Below are 20910 nucleotides of genomic sequence, written 5' to 3' on the forward strand. Positions count from 1 at the left end.
ATTTAAAAATCATTCTCACTTATAAACACTGGAATTTTCAGTTAAATAGGCTAATAAGTTCTCTTTTGTGCTTAAAACGTGATTTAAAAACATAGATGGAAATGTCCCAAATAAAACATAAGCAAGGGACTTCCCTGGTGGCACAGTGGTTAAGAATCCGCCTGCCAATGCAGGGGACATGGGTTCGATCCCTGGTCCTGGAAAATCCCACTTGAGCAGAGCAGCTAAGCCTGTGTGCCACAACTACTGAAGCCTGCATGCCTAGAGCCCGTGCTCCGCAACAAGAGAAGCCACCGCAATGAGAAGCCTGCGCACCGCAACGAAGAGTAACCCCCGCTTGCCTGCAACTAGAGAAAGCCATCGTGCAGCAACAAAGACCCAACACAGCCAAAACAAAAAACAAAAAACAACCATATGCAAATCCAGTCCAATAGTGTATTTAAAAAGAACATGATTCCAAAATAATTCAAGGATGGTTGAATTACACTGATAGATTTTCTAATATTAAACCATCAATTTCTTATGGCAGCTTAACTATCTCCTTTAAATATTTTGGGCTTCTATGGACACTCATAACCTCGGGGATTTACCTTTTATCTCAAGTAGCAATAGCGGCGGAGGCTGGAGGAAAGGAGGTCAGCAGAGGGGTTAAATGAACAGGAGACCTTCCCAGAAGGAAAGCGATACCTATTTTTAGGATCATTCTAGCGTAGGGAGTTAGAGAAGCCCGAGGGGCCTCTGGAGAAGGAGGTCCCACCGCAGGGTGCAGGAGGGGCAGACCACTCTGTCTGATTGTGCGGGTTGGCGATGGCGTGACTTCGTGGGTACCAGTCACATCATACTCGTTGTGGATTTGGGCATTTATTACAACCATCTTGAGGCAGATAGCAGGACAGTATCCTGGAAGGAGTGTCTGTTTCTAATTCCTACACAGGTGCCACTGGTCTACCTGTACTGCTGAGGAGAGAGTCTGACTATAGCAGGGCTGGGATAAGATCTGGAGATGGGCCAGCCCTGCCTGATTCTGGAATTAAGATCTGGGTGTCAGAGCCAGACGCTGTACAGCAGGAGGTCCTGGGGGACCAATGAATCCTGAGCTCCAGCTCTTCCTGGACTTTTCTTCTCAACTGGCTCTGCCAGGAATCTGCTTCATCTGGTATACTCACTGCCCGTTCTGGGCCGAGGCTCCTATCTTTGGCGCCTGCTGGCCTCAGCATTCTCTCTTCTCTGCCTCATCACGGTACCCCACTGCAGTCTCCATAGCCTGATTTTCAATAAGTGCCTTGGAAATCTATAAGCGTAACTGTCTTACTAAGAAGTAATTACTTTGGCATTTTCCAGGGGGAATGCTTCTGTCCATAAAGAGAAAAAGATATGAAATGACTGGCAGCACACTGTGCAGACATTTAAAAGCCTCTTGGGGGAAAAAAGAAACTCTTAGAGTTGTCAGATTATCAACTGATCAAAGCTACAAAGATGTTTTTGGGGGAACCCAAGATACAAATAAGAATCTCTTTGAGGAAATGGCCTTAAAGATGCAATCAAAGGGCTTGAAGGAACAAATCAAAGGCCAGTGGTAAATCCACTTGTTATTTTAGGCCCCAAGAACAGGAATATAAAAACCAGGATAAAATATTAGAATGCAAGAACTCAGTGGACATATTACTCATTTTTACAAGGACTTTTGCAAACTTTCAGAGTTGAAAAGAGCCTTTAATGAAGTTAATTTTAGTAAAGGGACAAAACCTGGATTCCCAAGGGTTAAAAAAGAATATACTGGACTTAAGAGACTTGGACACTTACAACTGGGAGCAGAAAACTGAAAGGAGCTGAGTGATACAATCAAACATCGTCAGAAATTTCCAGAAAGACACAGCAAGTGCTCTTGCTCACAAAGAAAATGAAATGCAGGTTTTGAGTAATGGTATTGTGCAGCTGAAATAGCTGGCAGGTGACCAGACTGAAAAGTTAAAAACAGATGATAGATGGCTCACGAAAGGAGCCTTTGTTAACAATGGTTGAAAAAGATAAAGGCCATTTCCAATCTAAACTAAATGCTGAGATTCTAACTCGGCAAGGGCTGGAAAACAGAGATGTTGGAACACGAATCTTGCTGACTTATTTAAGCCAAAGTTCTACTGGAAAATGACTACAAAACTTTGCATCAGAAAGCTGATATTCTTAATAAACTCTTGGGCAGAAAGGCAGCATTCTTCCAAAGAAGCTGTTTCAGGAAGAATAAGACAAGGAAGAGAGAGAGCAGAAATACCAGCTAGAGAGTAAGTAAGATTCCATAAGCAGAAAATTCAAGAAGTGGAGGATGAAGTACAGAAAACAAAGATCTTACAAAACCCAGATTTCCCTTCATGATAAGAAAGGTCATGACAGCTGGCTGATTGCACATACTGCAGAATGAGCTCTAGCGAGAAGAGGCAAGCTGCTAGCCCAAGACCGATACTAATATGTGTGCATCAAAGGACAATAATTTTTCAAAAGTCAGTGAATGTCCAGCCAACCCCAGGAATACCGTAATGATAGAAACTTTCAAAGAGAGAGTCACTAATCCAAGATCAGTCTTTTGGTCCACCCGTTGAAACTAGTGAAAGCCTCTATTTTATTGGTATTGTTTCTACCTGGAATCTCTTACTCTTGTCTTAATGGCATAGATCTGTAAAAGTGAACCTGTGTCTGTCATTGGTCCCACAGCTGATCCTAGGAGGCCATTTCAGGTATCTGAACTAGTATCTATTTCTTATCTGCATCTTGGTAGAGCTTCATCAGTAAATCTTACCAGGGAAACTCACCACGACCTCACATGTATTCATTCATTCCACAAATATTTAGGTATCTTTCATGAGTCAGGGATTTTACAAATGTCAGAAATACAACAAAGAACAAGACAAAAATCTTGCCTTTGTAGAGCTTACATTTTAACAGAGAAAACACGTAGGTAAAAAAGAAATTAATCATATAATGCCAGGTAGGGATAGGGTTACAAAGGACAACTAAGCAGATTGAAGGGGTAGTCACGGGAACACCACTTTACATATGGCGATCATGGAAGGCTGCATAAGGAGATGACATCTGGGTAGAGACATGAGTGGAAAAAAGGAGCGAGCCGTGTGAAGATCTGGGAAAGATCCTCCCAGGCAGAGGGAATAGCTGTGCAAAGGCGCTGAACCAGAAGCATGTTTGTTGTGTTAGAGAAACAGCAGGAGTTTCAGAGAGTACTGCGTGTCTGAAGGCTGAGAGCTGAGAGGTGAGAACTGAGAAAGAACATCCTGTGTTCTCATATATATGAGAAAATAAAACTTCTAATGGCTCCAATAAGGCAAGCAGGGAGTTATAAGTGAAGACGGTAGAAGGGTAAACCCCTACCAGATGCTATTGTACATTATGAGTCACGTTAAAAAGTTGAAACTTTAGTCTTAATAACATATTACTATCATATGTTGAGTCCTTACCACATGTCTGTCAATGTAATAAATACTAGGATTTTTCTCACTTGATCCTCATAAATATTCTATGAGTTAAGAATCAATGTTATTTCAATGTTAGAGATGAGGAAACTGAGTCACAAAGTGGATAAATCATTTGCCCAAACACCCAGAGCTACTAAATAGCAAAATTGGCATAGGAACCAATATCAACTTGAGTCCCAAGCCTGAACTCTTATCCTCCACTATTCCACATTTTTATTTATTTATTTATTTATTTTTGGCTGCGTTGGGTCTTCCTTGCTGCACACGGGCTTTCTCTAGTTGCGGCGAGCGGGGGCTACTCTTCGTTGCCGTGCGTGGGCTTCTCATTGCGGTGGCTTCTCTTGTTGCAGAACATGGGCTCTAGGGCACGTGGGCTTCAGTAGTTGTGGCTCGCGGGCTCTAGAGCGCAGGCTCAGTAGTTGTGGCGCACAGGCTCAGTTGCTTTGCGGCATGTGGGATCTTCCCGACCCAGGGCTCAAACCTGTGTCCCCTGCATTGGCAGGCAGATTCTTAACCACTGCACCACCAGGGAAGTCCCTGTAAAGCTGTTATTTTAATTTTATTTTACTTGGCCGAGCAGCATGCGGACTCTCAGTTCCCTGACCAGGGATCGAACCCTCGTCCCCTGCATTGGGAGCACAGAGTCTTAACCACTGGACCCCCAGGGATGTCCCTATTCTGCACTTTTAAATGATCTATATGCATGTAGTATAATGGAGGCTATAGAGTGGGAAGGAAACCCATTAGAGGCGGGGGTTAAAGGGAGAGGGGATGGTAATGGGATCTTGGTAATAACAGTGGGGTTGAGAAGAAAGAGATGGGCTTGAGAGAAGTTTAGAAAGTGGAATGATTGGGATTTGGTGTTTGATTGGATCCGAGGAGGGAGGGAGGAAGGGAGGGGGTGGGGGGAGTCAAAGATGATTTCCAGATTTCTGGTTTATGAAACTCTGTGGTTACCATTTAAGGAGACAAGAAACCAAGCAGGAAGGGCAGTTTGGGGCTTAGGGGGAAGATGATGAGTGGTTTTAGATTAAGGATGGTGGAATAAGGACCTCTGAAAATCCACTCCTCCATGTAAGCAACAAGATCAATGACCAAAAAAAAAAAAAAAAAGTCAAAATCAACTTTTTAGAACTTGGAAATTAACCAAAGGCTTGCAAGAATCCAAAAAGCATTTATTCAAGAAAAACGACGGAATCTCAGTAGAAACAGTGAGATTTTTACTGGGGCAAGAAGGCAGATTCTAGCGGTTTGAAGAGTGAGCAGGAGTGAGGAAACCAAAATAGTGTTCAGCCCTTTGCTTGGAAAGACAAGAGAGATGGGGCTTTAGCTGGAGGATGGGTAAGGACGCAATGTTCTTTTTTATTTTGTAGAGATGTAAATAGTGCAATGTAGCTGGTAAAAAGCCTGGTCTTTCAGGAGGTGAAAAGGCCTGGTATCCTGATAGGCAAAACAGCTGAAATCTGACACCTAGAGACAAGCTACTCAGGTTCTTCTTAACTTTATTCTTGGCTCCATTTCACTGTTTGCCCTTTTTGCTCTAGAGATAGAAGCTTGTCTTTAAAAATTAAGAAAAAAGGCAGAATTAATGACCAAGAAACATCATTGTGAGGGAAGATTAGTTATTTACATCATTCAAGTTCTGTGCAATTCTTTTAACGTAGTTATATAATCATTAGTCTTATCAATTACCATAAAGGTATGCCAGTGTTGGGTTTATAGCATGTCATCTTGACAATCTGTCTTCAGAGCATCCTAGGGATTTTCAAACACCATATGCAGGAGTTGGAAACTGCTTGGTCTAATTGGGCAAACATTGAGTTCTAACTGAAAACCAGGGCAAACAAGTCTAGAGATCTAATGTATAAGCATGATGACTATACTTAATAATACTGTGTCAACCAGAAAATATGCTAAGAGAATAGATATCAGGTGCACTCACTGGACAAAATGCTAACTATGTGAGGAGATGATATATTAATTTGCTTGACTCTAGTACTTATTTCACCATGTATATCAAATCATCATGATGTATACCTTAAATATATATACAATTTTTATTTTAAAATATATAAATAAAAAATAAATCTATTCATTAAAAAAAAACAAACAGAGGAAGGACTCTACTTAGAAATGGAAATCTACTGGGAGGTTTAAAAAGTACTGATGCCTGGGTTCCAACCTAGAAACTGTATTCAAATTTAGTTTCATGTCTTTTAAAGGTCAGTTTTTTTTTCAGTTCAGGATCCAGTCCAGGATCACATGTTGCATTTAATTGTCATGCCTCTTTAATCCCCTTCAAACAAATCCAGTCTTTCTTTGCTTTCATGACTCTGAGCTTTTTGAAGAGTATAGTCTATTTATTTCACAGAATGGTCCTTCAATTTTTGTTCTTCTGATATTTTCTCATGTTCAGATTGAGATTATGCATTTCTAGCCATGAATACCACAGAAGTGATGGTGTGTCTTTCTCACTGCATTCTGGAGGCACAGAAAATTTTATTTGCCCCATTACTGGTGATGTTAACTTCAGTCACTGAAGGAGTACATGCTATTGACATGACTCAACACTGATGTTAATAGGCACAGATAGAGTTTGCCAGCTTTCTTCACTGTAAAGTTACTTTTGCTCTCTCTTTCCACACTCTACTCTTTGGAGGCAAGTCATTAAGCATTGTCACAATCTGCATTTCACCCCTTGTGTCTTCTGACCTCTTGGTTGATTTAAAAAAAATTTTATACATTACAGTTCACTCTGTGCTGGTAAGTTTTGAGAAATGCAGTCATATATCTATCACTCCAGTACCATACAGGTTAATTCTATCACTCTAGAGATACTCTGTGCTTTCCCTAGTTAACCCCTTCTTCTGGAAACCACTGATCTGTTCTCCATCCTTACAGTTTTGCCTTTTCTAGAATGTCTCATGAATGGAATCATTCAATATGTAGCCTTTCCAGTCTGGTTCTTTCAACTTAGCAAAATGCATTTAAGATCCATCTATGTAACTTTGTGGATGAATAGCATGTTCCTTTTTTCTTGCTGAATAGTTTTCCATCATGTATACCACAGTTTGTTCATCTATTCACCTATTGAGGGACATCTTGGTTGCTTCCAATTTTTGGTGATTATGAATAAAGCTGCTAAAAACATTCACATGCAGGTTTTTGTGTAGGCATAAGTTTTCAGTTCAGTTGGGTAAATACCTAGGGGCATGATTGTTAGGTCATATGGTAAGTCCATGTTTAACATTATAAGAAACTGTCTTCCAAAGTGCCTGTATCATTTTCGCTTTCCCACAGCTCTTGTTCCAAATCTTTGACAGCATTTGCTATTGTCAGAGTTTTTTTTTTTAATATTCAAATGGTATGTCATGGCATCTCATTGTTTTGCAATTTGCCTTCCCTAATGACAAATTATATTGAGCATCTTTTTATGCTCAATGGTTTATTTGCCATCCATATATCTTCTTTGGTGAAGTGTTCTGGTTAGGTATTTTGTCCAGTTTTATTTATTTTTATTTTTTTAAAATAAATTTATTCATTTATTTATTTATTTTTGGCTGTGTCGGGTCTTCGTTGCTGCGTGCGGGCTTTCTCTAGGTGTGGCAAACGGTGGCTACTCTTTGTTGCAGTGCTCAGGTTTCTCATTGTGGTAGCTTCTCTTGTTGCAGAGCACGGGCTCTAGGCACGCCGGCTTCAGTAGTTCTGGCTCGTGGGCTCTAGAGCACAGGCTCAGTAGTTGTGGCACATGGGCTTAGTTGCTCCACGGCATGGTATCTTCCCGGACCAGGGCTCGAACCCGTGTCCCCTGCATTGGCAGGTGGATTCTTAACCACTGGGTCACCAGGGAAGTTCCTGTCCAGTTTTAAAATTGAGTTTTTTGCTTTCTTATTGTTGAGTTTTAAGAGTTTTTTTATGTATTCTGGGTACAAATCTTTCATTGCATATGTGATTTACAAGTATTTTCTCCCAGTCTGTGGCTTGTCATTTCACTCACTTCAGCAGTATCTTTCACTGAATGAAATATTTTAATTTTGAGAAATTCCAATTTATCAAACTTTTCTTTTGTGGGTTATGCTTTTGGCATCATATCCAAAAACTAATCATCAAATATAGGGTCATACAGATTTTCTCCTGTTTTCTTCTATAAATTTTAGTTTTGCATTTTACATTTAAGTATAAAATCCATTTAGAGTTAATTTTTTTGTAAGGTGTGAGTGTCAAAATTTATTGCTTTTTTTTCATATGGATGTCCAATTTGTCCAGCACCATTTGTTGAAGTGCCTTTCTATCTTTGATAAAAATCAGTTGACTATAGTTGTATGAATCTATTTCTGAGCTTTCTATTTTGTTCCATCTATCTATGTGTCTATCTTTTCACCAATACCACACTGTCTTGATTCCTATATCTTTCGAGTAAGTCTTGATATCAGGTCATGTGAGTCCTCCTACTTTGTTTTTCTTTTTCAAGATTGTTTTGGCAATTCTGGATCCCTTGAATTTTTACATGAATTTTAAGATCAACTTGTCGATTTCTGCAAAAGAGGCAGCTGGGATTTTGATAGAGATTGTGTTGAGTCTGTGGATCAATTTGGGGAGTATTGCTATCTTAACAATACCAAGTCTTCAAATCCATGAACATGAGAGGTTTTCCACTTTAGAATTTTAATTTCTTTCAACAATACGTTGTAGTTTGCCGAGCGTTAAGTTTTGCACTTTTTTTGTTAAATTTTTCCCTGCATACAACCACTGTCATTATTTGCAGCAGTTTTGTTCTATAAGGTCACTGCCAACATTGAATTAGCCAATACTTGAATACTGCTTCTAAGGGAAATGTGGACAAGGTTAGAGTCTTGCGAGTCTCTGGTTACATTTTCCATTTTCATCAGTCAAAATACCATTTGCATTATGTAGGTTTGTTTGCCAACATTCTTGTAAAACAAGCCAGTCTCAGCAGCTGTGAAAACCTGTTCTTCCACGTAACCCTTTTTCTACTAAACGCTTAGCAGAAATTGAAAAATTCTTCCACAGTCTACCTGGCTTCCTGGGCAAGTTTAACGAGTTAAGGCAGGAGGGTGGCCTCTAATTCCAGCTCTCATCATAACTAGCTGTAACTTTGGGCAAGTCACTTAGAATCTCCACTCTAAAACTCTGATAAAATAAGACTGTGGATGAGAATATCTCCATCGTTCCACTCATTCTAGAGTTCTATACTTAAAAAAAGGGGGCGGGGGGAACTGGTGGGGGGAGGGGGAGGTTATATGGCAATTTAAAAAGCCCACAGCACCACCTGGTGGTCAAAGAGAAGACAGACTGAGGAAAAGTGTTAATAGACATATCCAGCTACATCTACATTTTGCTTGTTTGAAAATTTCACATTTTCAGACAATTTCTCCTCTAAAATGGCTACACACATACAATAATACCTATAAAAGCAGTCATACGGCATTATGTTTAAAATCACACCCTGCATAGAATGCCTTGTAAATATAAAGACTCTAACCCTTGAATAGCCATCATTATTGAGCTATCATTATACCTTGGTTAAAACAAAAACAAAAACAAAACAAAACAAAAAACTATTGAGCGAGTAGAAGAATTACACGAAATAAAAATATACTTCATTGTACCAAAAAATCCATCATGTTAAAATTATTCACACAGTTGAGTAAGAAAATGATAGTATTCAATTATAACCCCCCCGAAATAAAATATCTGTGAGTCCATACATATATAAATACATAGGTGAATGAATGAATGAATAAAATGGAGATGTAAATACAGGAAAAGAGACAGCTATTTTTTACAAAATAACTCTAATCAATAAATATAAAAGGAATGAGAGAAATAGAAAATCACCATTAGATTACCACTGTAATAACTGCTGCAGGCAAGATTCACTTCTGTATACTAAAATTATACTGTATAAGCAAACGTTTGAGGAGAAACAGGATAATTTCCTAGTCTCAAAACATCCTCCCCAGGACGTTTATTAATTATAAAGGGAAAGATAGTAACTTTATAGTAGTTTAATTCAGCAGATATCACTTAATGAAGTGACCAAGGTTAACATCACCAGAAATAAGACATGTTGATATCATGTACCCTTTGATATGATTTCTATTCTTGTTAAGGCAAACTGGTTTTAAAAAGAGAGAAAATTCTATGCATGTTTTCTAAGAGCTTTTTGCTCTTCTTTTTCACATTTCTTTTTTTTTTTCAAGTCATTAAGCTAAGGAGACTTAGTAGATAGCAATTGTAAGACAATCCAAATGTGTTTAACTTTCATAGTTATCCACTGGGCTTACGGGTCAATAAAGAAAAGAAGACCACTCTGGTGGCTTTTCAGTATCTACAGTAAACTCAAATTTCAGTAAAATTAACAGAAATTTTATTTGAAATTCATTGTATTTGTAGGGAGGAAGGAAATATTTAAATCCCCTTTTGAAGAAAAGAGAATTCTCATGGTATCTTGACCAAGCTACCTTCAAACCAGTTTCCAGAAAAATCAAAGACAGGGTAATATCAGATTTATGTCCAAAAGCATAAAAAAAACTGCAAGCACAAGAAGAAAATAGAGAATTCAGTTTCTTTCAAGTATCCATAAAATATACATGAACATTGTTAATCTATTAGGCCAAAGAGAAAATATCAATTTCAAAAGTAGGAATATTATATTTTCTGATTACAACACAATAAAGCTAGAAATTAATTACCAAATCAGGAAAAAAAAGTTTCCTTGTCCTGGAGATTTAAAAAGTATCTTAAATGATGGCTTGAGTCAAAGGGAAAAACCAAAATATCAATCAAAGTTGGACCTTATGAGATGGATTTAAAGCATAAGGGCAATCTCTAGCCTCTGTGGTATCATTGTGTGTGGGTCAGAAAAGTGTTCCTTCTTCAAGTAAAAAACAAGACTATCACAACTGCATCTGTGGATGGTCATGAGGTGATGGCTCTGAGCCCAGCTGGCTGGAAGCTGAGCATGACACTCAGGGAAACTAAAGTCAAAGTGAGTTGGGAGCTGTGAAAGAAAAAAAATGTAAATTTCTCTTCTCTAAGGGAAAAAAAAACAAACTGCTAGATAATGAGTTTTCCCTTAAGATTAGAAGCAAACTTCTAGTTAGTAAAGTGCCTGCTAGCAAGATTTTGAAGGCCAAGAAAAAGTCTCACCTAAGGAATGTTTTCTTTGGTTGAACTTAATATTCTCAAGGCCCTGACTCCTAAGGACAAAGAGACAAGAGTGCGTACACTTGGTTTAATACTCTTCAATTACTTTTCTATAAGCCACTATAGGATTTCATTGTTTCAAATACTTTAAGTAAATTATGCCATTTTAAACAAGTTCTTGTAAAGAGTAATTAAAGTTTTATATCCCCTGATGTAAATGATTCAGGAGCAAGCTTACTAAGCCTGTCTTAAAGGATGCCTGAATTCAGGGCATCCTCGTGGTCCAGTGGCTAAGACTCCACGCTCCCAATCCAGGGGGCCCAGGTTTGATCCCTGGTCAGGGAACTAAGAGCCCACATATCGCAACTAAAGATCCTGCATGCGGCAATGAAGATCCCACGTGCCGCAGCTAAGACCTGACTCAGCCAAATAAATAAATAAATAAATAAACATTTATTTAAAAAAAAAAAGGATGCCTGCATTCCAAGCCAAGAAAAGTCTCAATTTGTAATTGTGTTGTAAAGAAACCATTCAGATATTCTCTTACTGCATTAGAATATTTTTTAATGGAGCGATTCCTGATGTTATTTCCCTAAGATCACAGAAAGATTGCAGCACTTTTTGGGTTCTATTTTGTAAGGATGACTTTCTTTTGCAGTAGCATCTCTCCTAGAATGGGACCAATAAGGGATCCAGGTGCAATGAAAGAATGGGGACCCTCACCAGGGACGACTTCTCTCAGCCATGCACTTAAGCGTTAGAAAAACATACCACAGTTGAGAACATGTTGTGTATAGTGGGGATGAGAGGAAAGTCAATGAATATGATGAATATGAAAGTCACTGAATGAGATGAATAAAAACCTAGAAAAGGAAGGAAGGGAAGGACTGGTGTAGAGATCTTTCTGGAGTGGGGAGTAGCTTTAGGCTTTGAGTCACCGGGTGGGAGTTTAAGAGGTTTCTACTGTGACTCAAAGGAAACAGAATCTGGGGACAGGCCACAATGGTGCAGTGACAGAATAAAGACCTGGTTGCCAGGATCAGGGAATAAACACCAGAAGCCTGGAGGAGGAGAGATGGAGCCCTAGCTCCTGGTCCCCTTTCCCACCCTCCTTCCCAAGTTGTGTAAGATGTTACTTTCCACCTAAACATCATCTTCCTGGTTTCAGACCTTAACTCTGGTCTCTGAGTTCTGCTTAGTTCCACATTCTCTACCCATTTGCACAGAGGACCACCACCTTCCCTTCCTGGAATCTCTAAAGTTTTCTGCTTTGCTCATGCCCTGGTCATCAACCCTACTAATTCAGCCTGAGATGGAAGTGCCAACCCTCTCCAAAACGCTTAAGTCTCCTGATCTCAATGAAGAGTCTTTGGACCCTAGGATTACCATTGCCTTATTTGAAATTGGATCACTTCCTCCTGTTTCTTGCAGTTCTCTCCCTTCCCTAAAAAATAGTGACCATGAAGCAACTGAACAACGAATTGCAAAGAAGTTTGAAAACCTCTTAAAAGAAATTAAAGATATTGTTAAACATATGACAGGTTATGAAGAGAAGGTCATAGAAACAAAAGAATCTTTTGAGGAAACCAATATCTCTGAGGATGTGTCAGAACTTAAAGAAAAAATCAAAGAACTTGATAAAATAAATAAAGTACTATTGGAAAAGCTGCTTGCTAGTTGGGACTTAGGGAAAGAACAGAACTCAAAGAAACAGGAGATGATGTTGGAAAACCAGAACTCCAAGGACACCATGCAAGGTTGTGCAAGGGATTTGGTAAATTGTTCAGAAGAAAAAAGAGCCCTTCATGAAACTCAACTAAGTAAGGAAAAAGCAAAGCACAGATTCCCTCTTGTTCAAGAAGAAAATATCAAACTGAGGGACAACATGGAGCAATTACTACAGGAAGCAAAACACTGGAGTGTGCAACATACTGAGCTCAGTGAACTAATAAAATCCTATCAGAAATCTCAGACAGACATCAAAACTCTTGAAAATAATGGCGCCCATTCCCCAACTCAAACGAATAATGGGATGTCCGCTAAGCATGAGCTGGAAGAACAAGTGAGGAAACTGAAACAAGACACATATTCACTGCATTTGATTGCAGCTTTGCTGGAGAATGAATGCCAAATCTTAGAGCAGAGAGTAGAGCTTCTCAAGGAACTCCATAATCAGAAAGAGGGACCTCTACAAGGGGAGCCAATTCAGATAAACTATGAGCAGAACAAGAAAGAACAGAAGCTATCAGAGGCCGAGAAGGTCAAAATACATAAGCAAAACATGCAAGAAATGTTTCAAAAAGGAGACCAATTCTGTAGAAGCCTGGATGTTTGTCATAAAAAGAAAGCTCGTAATAATTTGTTCAATACTCATATTGCAAGAAGAGCTCTTGTAGGAAAAAAGAGGCCAGCAAGCAGCCTAAGTTAGAAAATACCAAGAGTAGAAGAAAAGGCAGTTCTTCAAAAAACTACAGTATATCCAGCTCCAGGCATGTCAATCATCAAACCTAGGATAGACCTTTCGGTTCAACCAAGAAATAGCTATGGAACAAGAAGATTAACATTTAACATTATTCATTACATCAGTGGTTAGGTAAGTTTGGTCTTTAATGATCATCAGTGTCAACTTTTGGTCACATTTGTCATCTTTACAATCTGTTTTTGTAGTTATTAGATAGAGATCCTATGACACTTAAACCAAAAGTGAGAATTTACAGGTCCAAATAAGTAAAGATCTAAATAAAAACCACAACAAACAAAGGAAAGGGTTTTTTTTTTCTTTATTTATTTAGTCATTTAGCCTGCGTTCTCTTGCTAAGGGATGAGGAAACAGTCTGGCAAGACAGAAACCTTTTTAAAAAACTGCCCTATCTGGCCAAACTGCATAAAAAATGCCATGCCTCCACTCTCAGCCCCATCAGCAAATACTGAGCAGAGACACTAGACTTTCACACTTGCCTGGGAGTAATGAAGCACTCTTCCTTCCTTCTTCTAGGGTGGTACATACAGAGGTGGCAGAGAAGGGACCTTGGAGTTCCACTCCCACCTGATGGTAACAAGGTGCTCCTCCCTGAGCCCCTTCTCCCAGTGGAGTAAAATGTCAGTGAAGGCCACATAGGTAGCCTAGATTTCTATACCCTTCCCCTGCTGGCACAGCATAGCTAAAGCCTGCTAAAACAGAAGATTTAGCTAGGATCCAGGGTCTCAAAGCACAATGCCCCAAATGTCCAGAAAACATAGAAAACTCACTCATATCAAGAATCAGGAAAATCTCAACTTGAATGAGAAAAGACAATCAACAAGTGCCAACAATGGGATGACACAGATGTTGGAATTATCTGACAAGAATTTTAAAGCAGTCATTATAAAAATGCTTCATTGAACAATTACAAGCACACTTGAAAAAACAAAAATAATAGAAAGTCTCAGCTAAGAAACAGAAAATATAAAGAAGAAACAAATGGAAACTGTAGAAATGAAAAATATAATTTGTAAAATAAACTCAATGAATGTGCTCAGTAGTAGAATGTTGAGGTCACAGGAAAGATTCCATGAACATGAAGATAGAGAAATAGAAATTACCCATTCTGACCAACAGAAAAAATAGGCTGAAAAAAACCCACAGTCTCAAGACACTTGGAATAAAAATAGATCTAACACTGGTGTCATCAGAGTCCCCCCAAAAAAGGTAGAATGTGGGCTGAAAAAGTATTCATCAAAAAAATGGCTGAAAATTCTCTAAATTTAGTGAAAGGCATAAACCTACAGATTCAAGAAACAGAGTGAACTTCAAATAGTATAAATTCAAAGAAGTTCAAGGCATTCATAATCAAATTTCTGAAACCTAAAGACAAAGTGAAAATCTTGAAAGCAGTTATAGAGAAAAGACTCATTCGATGTAGGAGAACAATGATCCAAATGACAGTGACTTTCCCATCAGAAACCTCAGAGGCTAGAAGGAAATGAAAATTTTTCAAGAACTGAAAGAAATGTCAACCCAGAATTATTTACCCAGTGAAAATATCCTTTAGGAATGAAGGTGAAATCAATAAATTCTCATGTAGAGGAAAACTGAGAGAATTAGTAACTCATTTCTCATTTGTTGAAAAAGCCCATTTGGTTATACAACTAACCCTCACTTTTTTACATTCAAGAAAATGAGTGTTCCCTCTAGCCTCAGACTTTGTCTTATTCCATTCCCAAACAGGAATTTCACATAGGAGATGCTAAATGAATGAAATGAGAAACTACAACATAGCTGAACCAAACAATCACTTCTTGTATTTCAGCTTGTTCATATGCATTACCTAACAAATTCTGTCAGCATCATTTATCTGTCAAATGTTAAGGGGCTAACTTTCTAGTTCCTCGTCTGTGCACTGATGTTCCCCTGGTACCACAACAAACAAGAGAACTGCAGGATTTTCAAATTTTTTAGAGAAACACTGCAATATGCAACATCTGTTGCACACAATACAAACTCAAGGTAGTCATAGTTTCAACTTTAGATTGATGTAGCACCGTACCCAGAAGTAAAATTTCCATTGGTGAGAACTCAGTCACAAGGCCACACCTATCTGAAAGCAACTGGGAACTGAGGTTTTTAGCTGGATAACTATGTTGCCCAGGCAGAAGAAGAATTACTTTTGGAACACTGTGAGGTGGAGAGAAAATATTTTTTGTTTCTGCACAGTTAGGGCATTCTAAGCAAATTTTATGGAAACTTGAGATCCTGGACTACAAGCAAGCTCTAGAAGATATTTTCCAACCGCATAGATAATAAGTGTTCAAAAGACTTACCTAACTTTAGAGATGTGTGTTAACATTTTAAATTGGGGGTGAGGCCTGGGATTGGGAGACTCCTCTGGGTTATAAAGCTGGAGACACTGGACTTAGATAACCCCTGGAGAGATTTATTGGATTGGCCAAAAAGTTCGTTCGTGTTTCTCCATAAGACGTTACAGAAAAACCCAAAGGAACTTTTTGGCCAACCCAATACATTATAAAAGGGTTATAGTGAGAACCCAGGATCCAGAGGGTTTTTTCCTCTGTCCTTTTAGAGGGGGAGAAGGACAGCTGCCTTTCTTTTCTACATAAAAGCCTGGATTCCTTTTCTCATCATTCCTCCCTTATATTTCAGGCCCTGTTGCATGTAGGGTGACATCTGGTTCTCATCTCTCTCCAAGGGTAAGTATTGGAGCAAGGGGAACTAGCACAATTATTATTATGTAAGTAATAATAATCTGTCTCTGATTTAAAAACCTCACGTGTGCATTCAGGATAAAAGAGAGATGAATATTAAAAACCCAACAAAGTCAATCACAATCTCCACCACAGGTTCTATTATGAATGAAGCATAGGGCATGAGAAATTTTCATATGTTGGAAGTACAAAATATGCAATTTGAAATATTGCTCCCTACTCCATAAACATTTCTTTCTCATGTCTGGAATATGTATCACTTTATAAATAATCTAAGAGACAAAATTTTCCTGTTATAGCTCTTAGTAAAAGAAAAAGATTCCCAGTTAAACAGTATTGGGGCTACTAAAAGAATCACATATTTTTTCCATTTGCCTTTCCCTCTAATGGAAACTACCATCTACTTTATTCTATTTTCCAGCCATCTTGGTTAACAAAACATTGTGCAGTTCATTCTATACTTTACCAAATACGTGCTACATGTTACCAAGAAAAAATGTTTTGCTAAAATAAATTACAGGTTTTTAATTGTCAGATACAGTAAGCGATCTCTGCTATATCAGATCCTCTAGATTTGGTATTGACTTTAAGATGTTATATGTGTGATAAAATTGTTCTTCTACCACAAGGTCATATATATATATTTTAGCTAATTCCTAAACATGTAAATGAAAATTTCTGAAAACAAGGCATTTTTAAAGGTGTTTCATGTGGGTTCCAGTGGATAACAATCTATTATATACTTTCAGTTAATGTAAATTTACTTGGAGAAGTATCATGGCATTTTATATGTGGAAGGATCTTTAGGCCATCATTTGTTGGCAGTGAAAAGCCAAGGTGTGAAATCAGTGAAAATCTGGAACAATAATTAGTATTGACCTAGTCCAGAGTTCTTTACCTTATATTTTCTCATACCTGAGGGCCAAATTCCAATAAAAATCAAACTGTTTTTGAAACTTGTAGATGTCCAGCCCTATCATCAGTATACTGCTGTCCAACAGCAATAGTAACTTTTAAGATATATATTTTTGGATAATCCTCTTAGGAAGAAGGGAAAACCCATACAAACTTCTTTGTCAAATAAATTTTTCCCAATAAATTCTTCATAGTAATAAACTAGATTCTTGATTTCAAAGTACTTGGATCCCTAAAAGTTTCCCCATCAAGCCATAGCAGTTCCACAGATTTTTTTTTTAAAGTTCTTGATAATAGTGATATTTTAGTAAAAATAACTACCTTGTTTCCCCTTTAAAATATATTCCATGAGCCAAATATTATTTTTTAAAATTTGGTTTCCATTCAGATCAAAATAAGAGTTTATTTACTACCTTTTAACTGTTTAAAAAATTATGAAATATGACAAATATACAGAAAAACACATAAAACTTATATGCACAATTTAACAAATGATTAAAAATCTATGTAACCACCCCTTGGGTCATGTCATACGGTTTTCTAAAGTGGTTGTACCAATTTATGTGCCATTCATTACTGTAAGAGTGTTTCTATTGCCCTATAGTCTCACTTAAATTTAGTATTGTCAGACTTTTTAATTTGATGGTTATGTAATAGTACCTCTTGGTGGCTTTAATTTGCATTTCCTTGATTACTGAGTTTAGTCAACTTTTTATGTTTGTTAATCATTTGTGTTTCGCTTTTCATGAAGTGCCTATCCTTTGCTTCAAATTATTGATTTATAGGAGTTTTTTATGTATTCTGAACACTAGTCCTGTGACAATTATGAGTTGCAAACATTCTCTCCCGCTCTGCGGCTTGGCTTTTTTACTTTTTTCGTGGTTTCTTTTGGTGAACTGAAGTTCTTTTTTTTTTTTTTTAACATCTTTATTGGAGTATAATTGCTTTACACTGTTGTGTTAGTTTCTGCTGTATAACAAAGTGAATCAGCTATACATATACATATATCCCCATATCTCCTCCCTCTTGCGTCTCTCTCCCACCCTCCCTATCCCACCCCTCTAGATTGTCACAAAGCACTGAGCTGATCTCCCTGTGCTACGCAGCTGCTTCCCACTAGCTATCTATTTTACATTTGGTAGTTGAACTGAAGTTCTTAATTTCAATGTAGCCCAGTTAATTAAACTTTTCCCTTTTAATTGTGGCTATGTTTTGTTTAAGAAATCCTTACCGGGCTTCCCTGGTGGCGCAGTGGTTAAGAATCCGCCTGCCAATGCAGGGGACACCGGTTCGGGCCCTGGTCTGGGAAGATCCCACATGCCGCGGAGCGGCTGGGCCCGTGAGCCACAGTCACTGAGCCTGCGCGTCTGGAGCCTGTGCTCCGCGACAAGAGAGGCCGCGATGGTGAGAGGCCTGCGCACTGCGATGAAGAGTGGCCCCCACTTGCCACAAATGGAGAAAGCCCTCGCACAGAAACGAAGACCCAAGACAGCCATAAATAAATAAATAAATAAAATTAAAAAAAAAAAAAAATCCCTTTAAAAAAAAAAAAAAAAAAAAAAAAGAAATCCTTACCTATATCATGGATAAAAGTCTTCTAAATTTCTTTAATTTCTTGTCTTTCATATTTCTTTCTTTAATCTCTGAATTGGATCTAGACAGAGAGATTCATCAATGTATTTAGGTTGGTTGTCCAAGGATTCTGCAATTATGGATATTTTCATTCCTTTTTCCATGTCTATGCTTTGGGGGTACTTTTTAATCTTTCCAATAAGAAAACTATGAGAAGCTTTATATTAAAAAAAGTAAGGATGGTATAAGGAAAGAAGCATTGCACAAAGAGGGAGGTGATTCTGGATCCTAACTCATCTGGGTCCTAACTCATCTGTTCCTTTTACAAGGTGGAGATAGTAACTTTCTTTTGGACCAAGGACCAATGGTCAAAGATTCTCTGGCTCTCTCTCAGCTAAGGTCTTATTGCTCTCTGAGGAGTAGGAACAGATTAGATGAGAGAATTAGAAACTAACCAGAAGCAAGCATGCCCCAAAAGGAAGGGAACAATAGCAAATAATCCAGGTATACAAGATGTCCAGGAGTTGGGGTCATTGATATTTTGAAAGTAAAAAAGAAAGGTAATTTTACATAAAGGAGAAAGGTGTACCAGATCAAAGTGAAGTAGAGGAGTGGATTTATCATCATCACGCAATCATCATTATTATTTTTAAAATGTTCTCCCACAAACCTGATCAATGTAGAAAGTAATGTTTAAAATATTTTGTAACACAAATAAGGCCTCAGACAAAGATTCATCATAGGAGTGTCACAGTCAGTTGAGTGTTCTTTTCTCACAATTACAGTTTTCTCGAGGAAACCACTAACCACTAATCCATATTTAATTAAGTCTTCTCTCACAGGGAAGCATACTGTACAGCATTTTGGTTGGCACTGGTCTGTTATGAAGCTTCATTTTATGAGGAAGTAGGTGCTGATATTTGCATTCTATTTTTATTTTAAGAATTTTTTTTTACTTTAAGAGAAACATACCATTTAGTAATTCTCAGACTTTTCTGGGGAAATATGCTATTTTGTTTATTTGTATCTTTACCCTTTTCCTTGATCTACCGCATTAGTCTTTTCCAAAAACTGGATTTGGGTTTGTTAATCTTCTTCATTATTTTTTTATTCCATTTCAATAATTTCTGTCCTTATTTTGATGCCCCTCCCCTTTTTTTAATGTTTTGTTGTGCTTTTTCAATTTCTTGAGTTGAACCCTTACTGTGTTTATTTTTAACCCTATTGTTTCCTCAAAAAAAATATTAAAAGCTATAAATTTCCCTGTATATACTGTGGATGTAGATCATAAATATTCATAGGAAATGCTTTCATTATTATTAATTTTAGTTTTAAAAAATATTTTTAAATTATTTCCTTTATAACCCACATTATTAAGGTCAGTAGATACACTGCTATGACTTTAAGTATTATTTTTTAAGTTATACATAGACATCATATGTTGTCCTTTGTGTGTTTGATATATTTCATAGGAAAAAACTTATAATGAAAATATACTTATAGCCCAGCAATTTTACTTATAAACTCTATAGAAACTCTTGCACATGAGCAAAAGTAAACTGTACAGTAATATTCTTTGCAACATTGCAGTATTGTGGGAAATAAGCCCTAATCTATCAGTAAAGAATAATTAAATTGGGCTCTATTTATGAAAAGTAATAGTATAGAAATTAAAATGAACTAAATTTACATGTATCAGCATGCAGAGATGTTTTTTGACATCTTTGGTCAGAACTCTGGGCTGATATCAATTACAATATCTAATCAAAAGAAGCATATTTTCTTATTAATCTAAGAATTTTAAATTACTTTAATAAAACTAACCACCTAAAGTTTTACATATCTTAAATAAATATAGTGTTTACACAAGTATTTTTATAATGTTATCGTTTTTCATTGTTTTTCTTATATATTTCTGTCAACAGTAAAATACTATCTAATATTCTTTTTTTTTCTTTATTATTATTTTTTTTGGCTGCATTGGGTCTTAGTTGCAGCATGCGGGATCTTCATTGAGGCATGCAGGATCTTTCATTGCGGTGCAGGCTCTTCATTGTGGTGCACGGGCTTCTCTCTAGCTGTGGCGTGTGGATTTTCTCTCTCTAGTTGTGACATGCGGGCTCTGGAGCGCCTGGGCTCTGTAGTTGTGGCATGCGTGTTCTTTCATTGAGGCGCGCGAGCTCAGTAGTTGTGGCGTGGGGGCTTAGTTGCCGCATGGCATGTGGGATCTTAGTTCCCTGACCGGGAATCGAACCCGTGTCCTCTGCATTGGAAGGTGGATTCTTTACCACAGGACCACCAGGGAAGTCCCATTACCTAATATTCTAACATGTTTTTAAGTCACTTTTTTAAAAGGGACAATCCTCTGAGGAAGAAAAGAGAATGGCAACTTTAACCAGTCATCATATTCCAAATATATTGCTGTCAGTATGACCACACTTTTAGATGTTCCGATAGTGTCTTCTGAACACCAAGTTCATTGGTGAAAATTATTTTTAAAAAGAGGACATTAGCACCTCTAACACGCATACACCCAAATAATGCCTATAACTTTTTTTTAAGTCTTTAT

General features: G+C 37.7%; 1 protein-coding gene and 1 long non-coding RNA gene across 2 annotated transcripts in view; one reads left to right on the top strand and one right to left on the bottom strand.

The window, feature by feature from the left end:
* The window catches only part of LOC132362346 (uncharacterized), a 99109-nt gene that overhangs the window by 22523 nt on the left and 55676 nt on the right, over window positions 1-20910 (bottom strand). The window lies entirely within an intron of this gene.
* On the top strand, window positions 11929-13080 carry SPZ1 (spermatogenic leucine zipper 1). Its single transcript, XM_059919368.1, has one exon. The coding sequence runs from the start codon at window positions 11929-11931 to the stop codon at window positions 13078-13080; it is 1152 nt and encodes a 383-aa protein (XP_059775351.1).

Source organism: Balaenoptera ricei, chromosome 3 (assembly GCF_028023285.1).
Source record: "Balaenoptera ricei isolate mBalRic1 chromosome 3, mBalRic1.hap2, whole genome shotgun sequence".
Classification (NCBI taxonomy): Eukaryota; Metazoa; Chordata; class Mammalia; order Artiodactyla; family Balaenopteridae; genus Balaenoptera; species Balaenoptera ricei.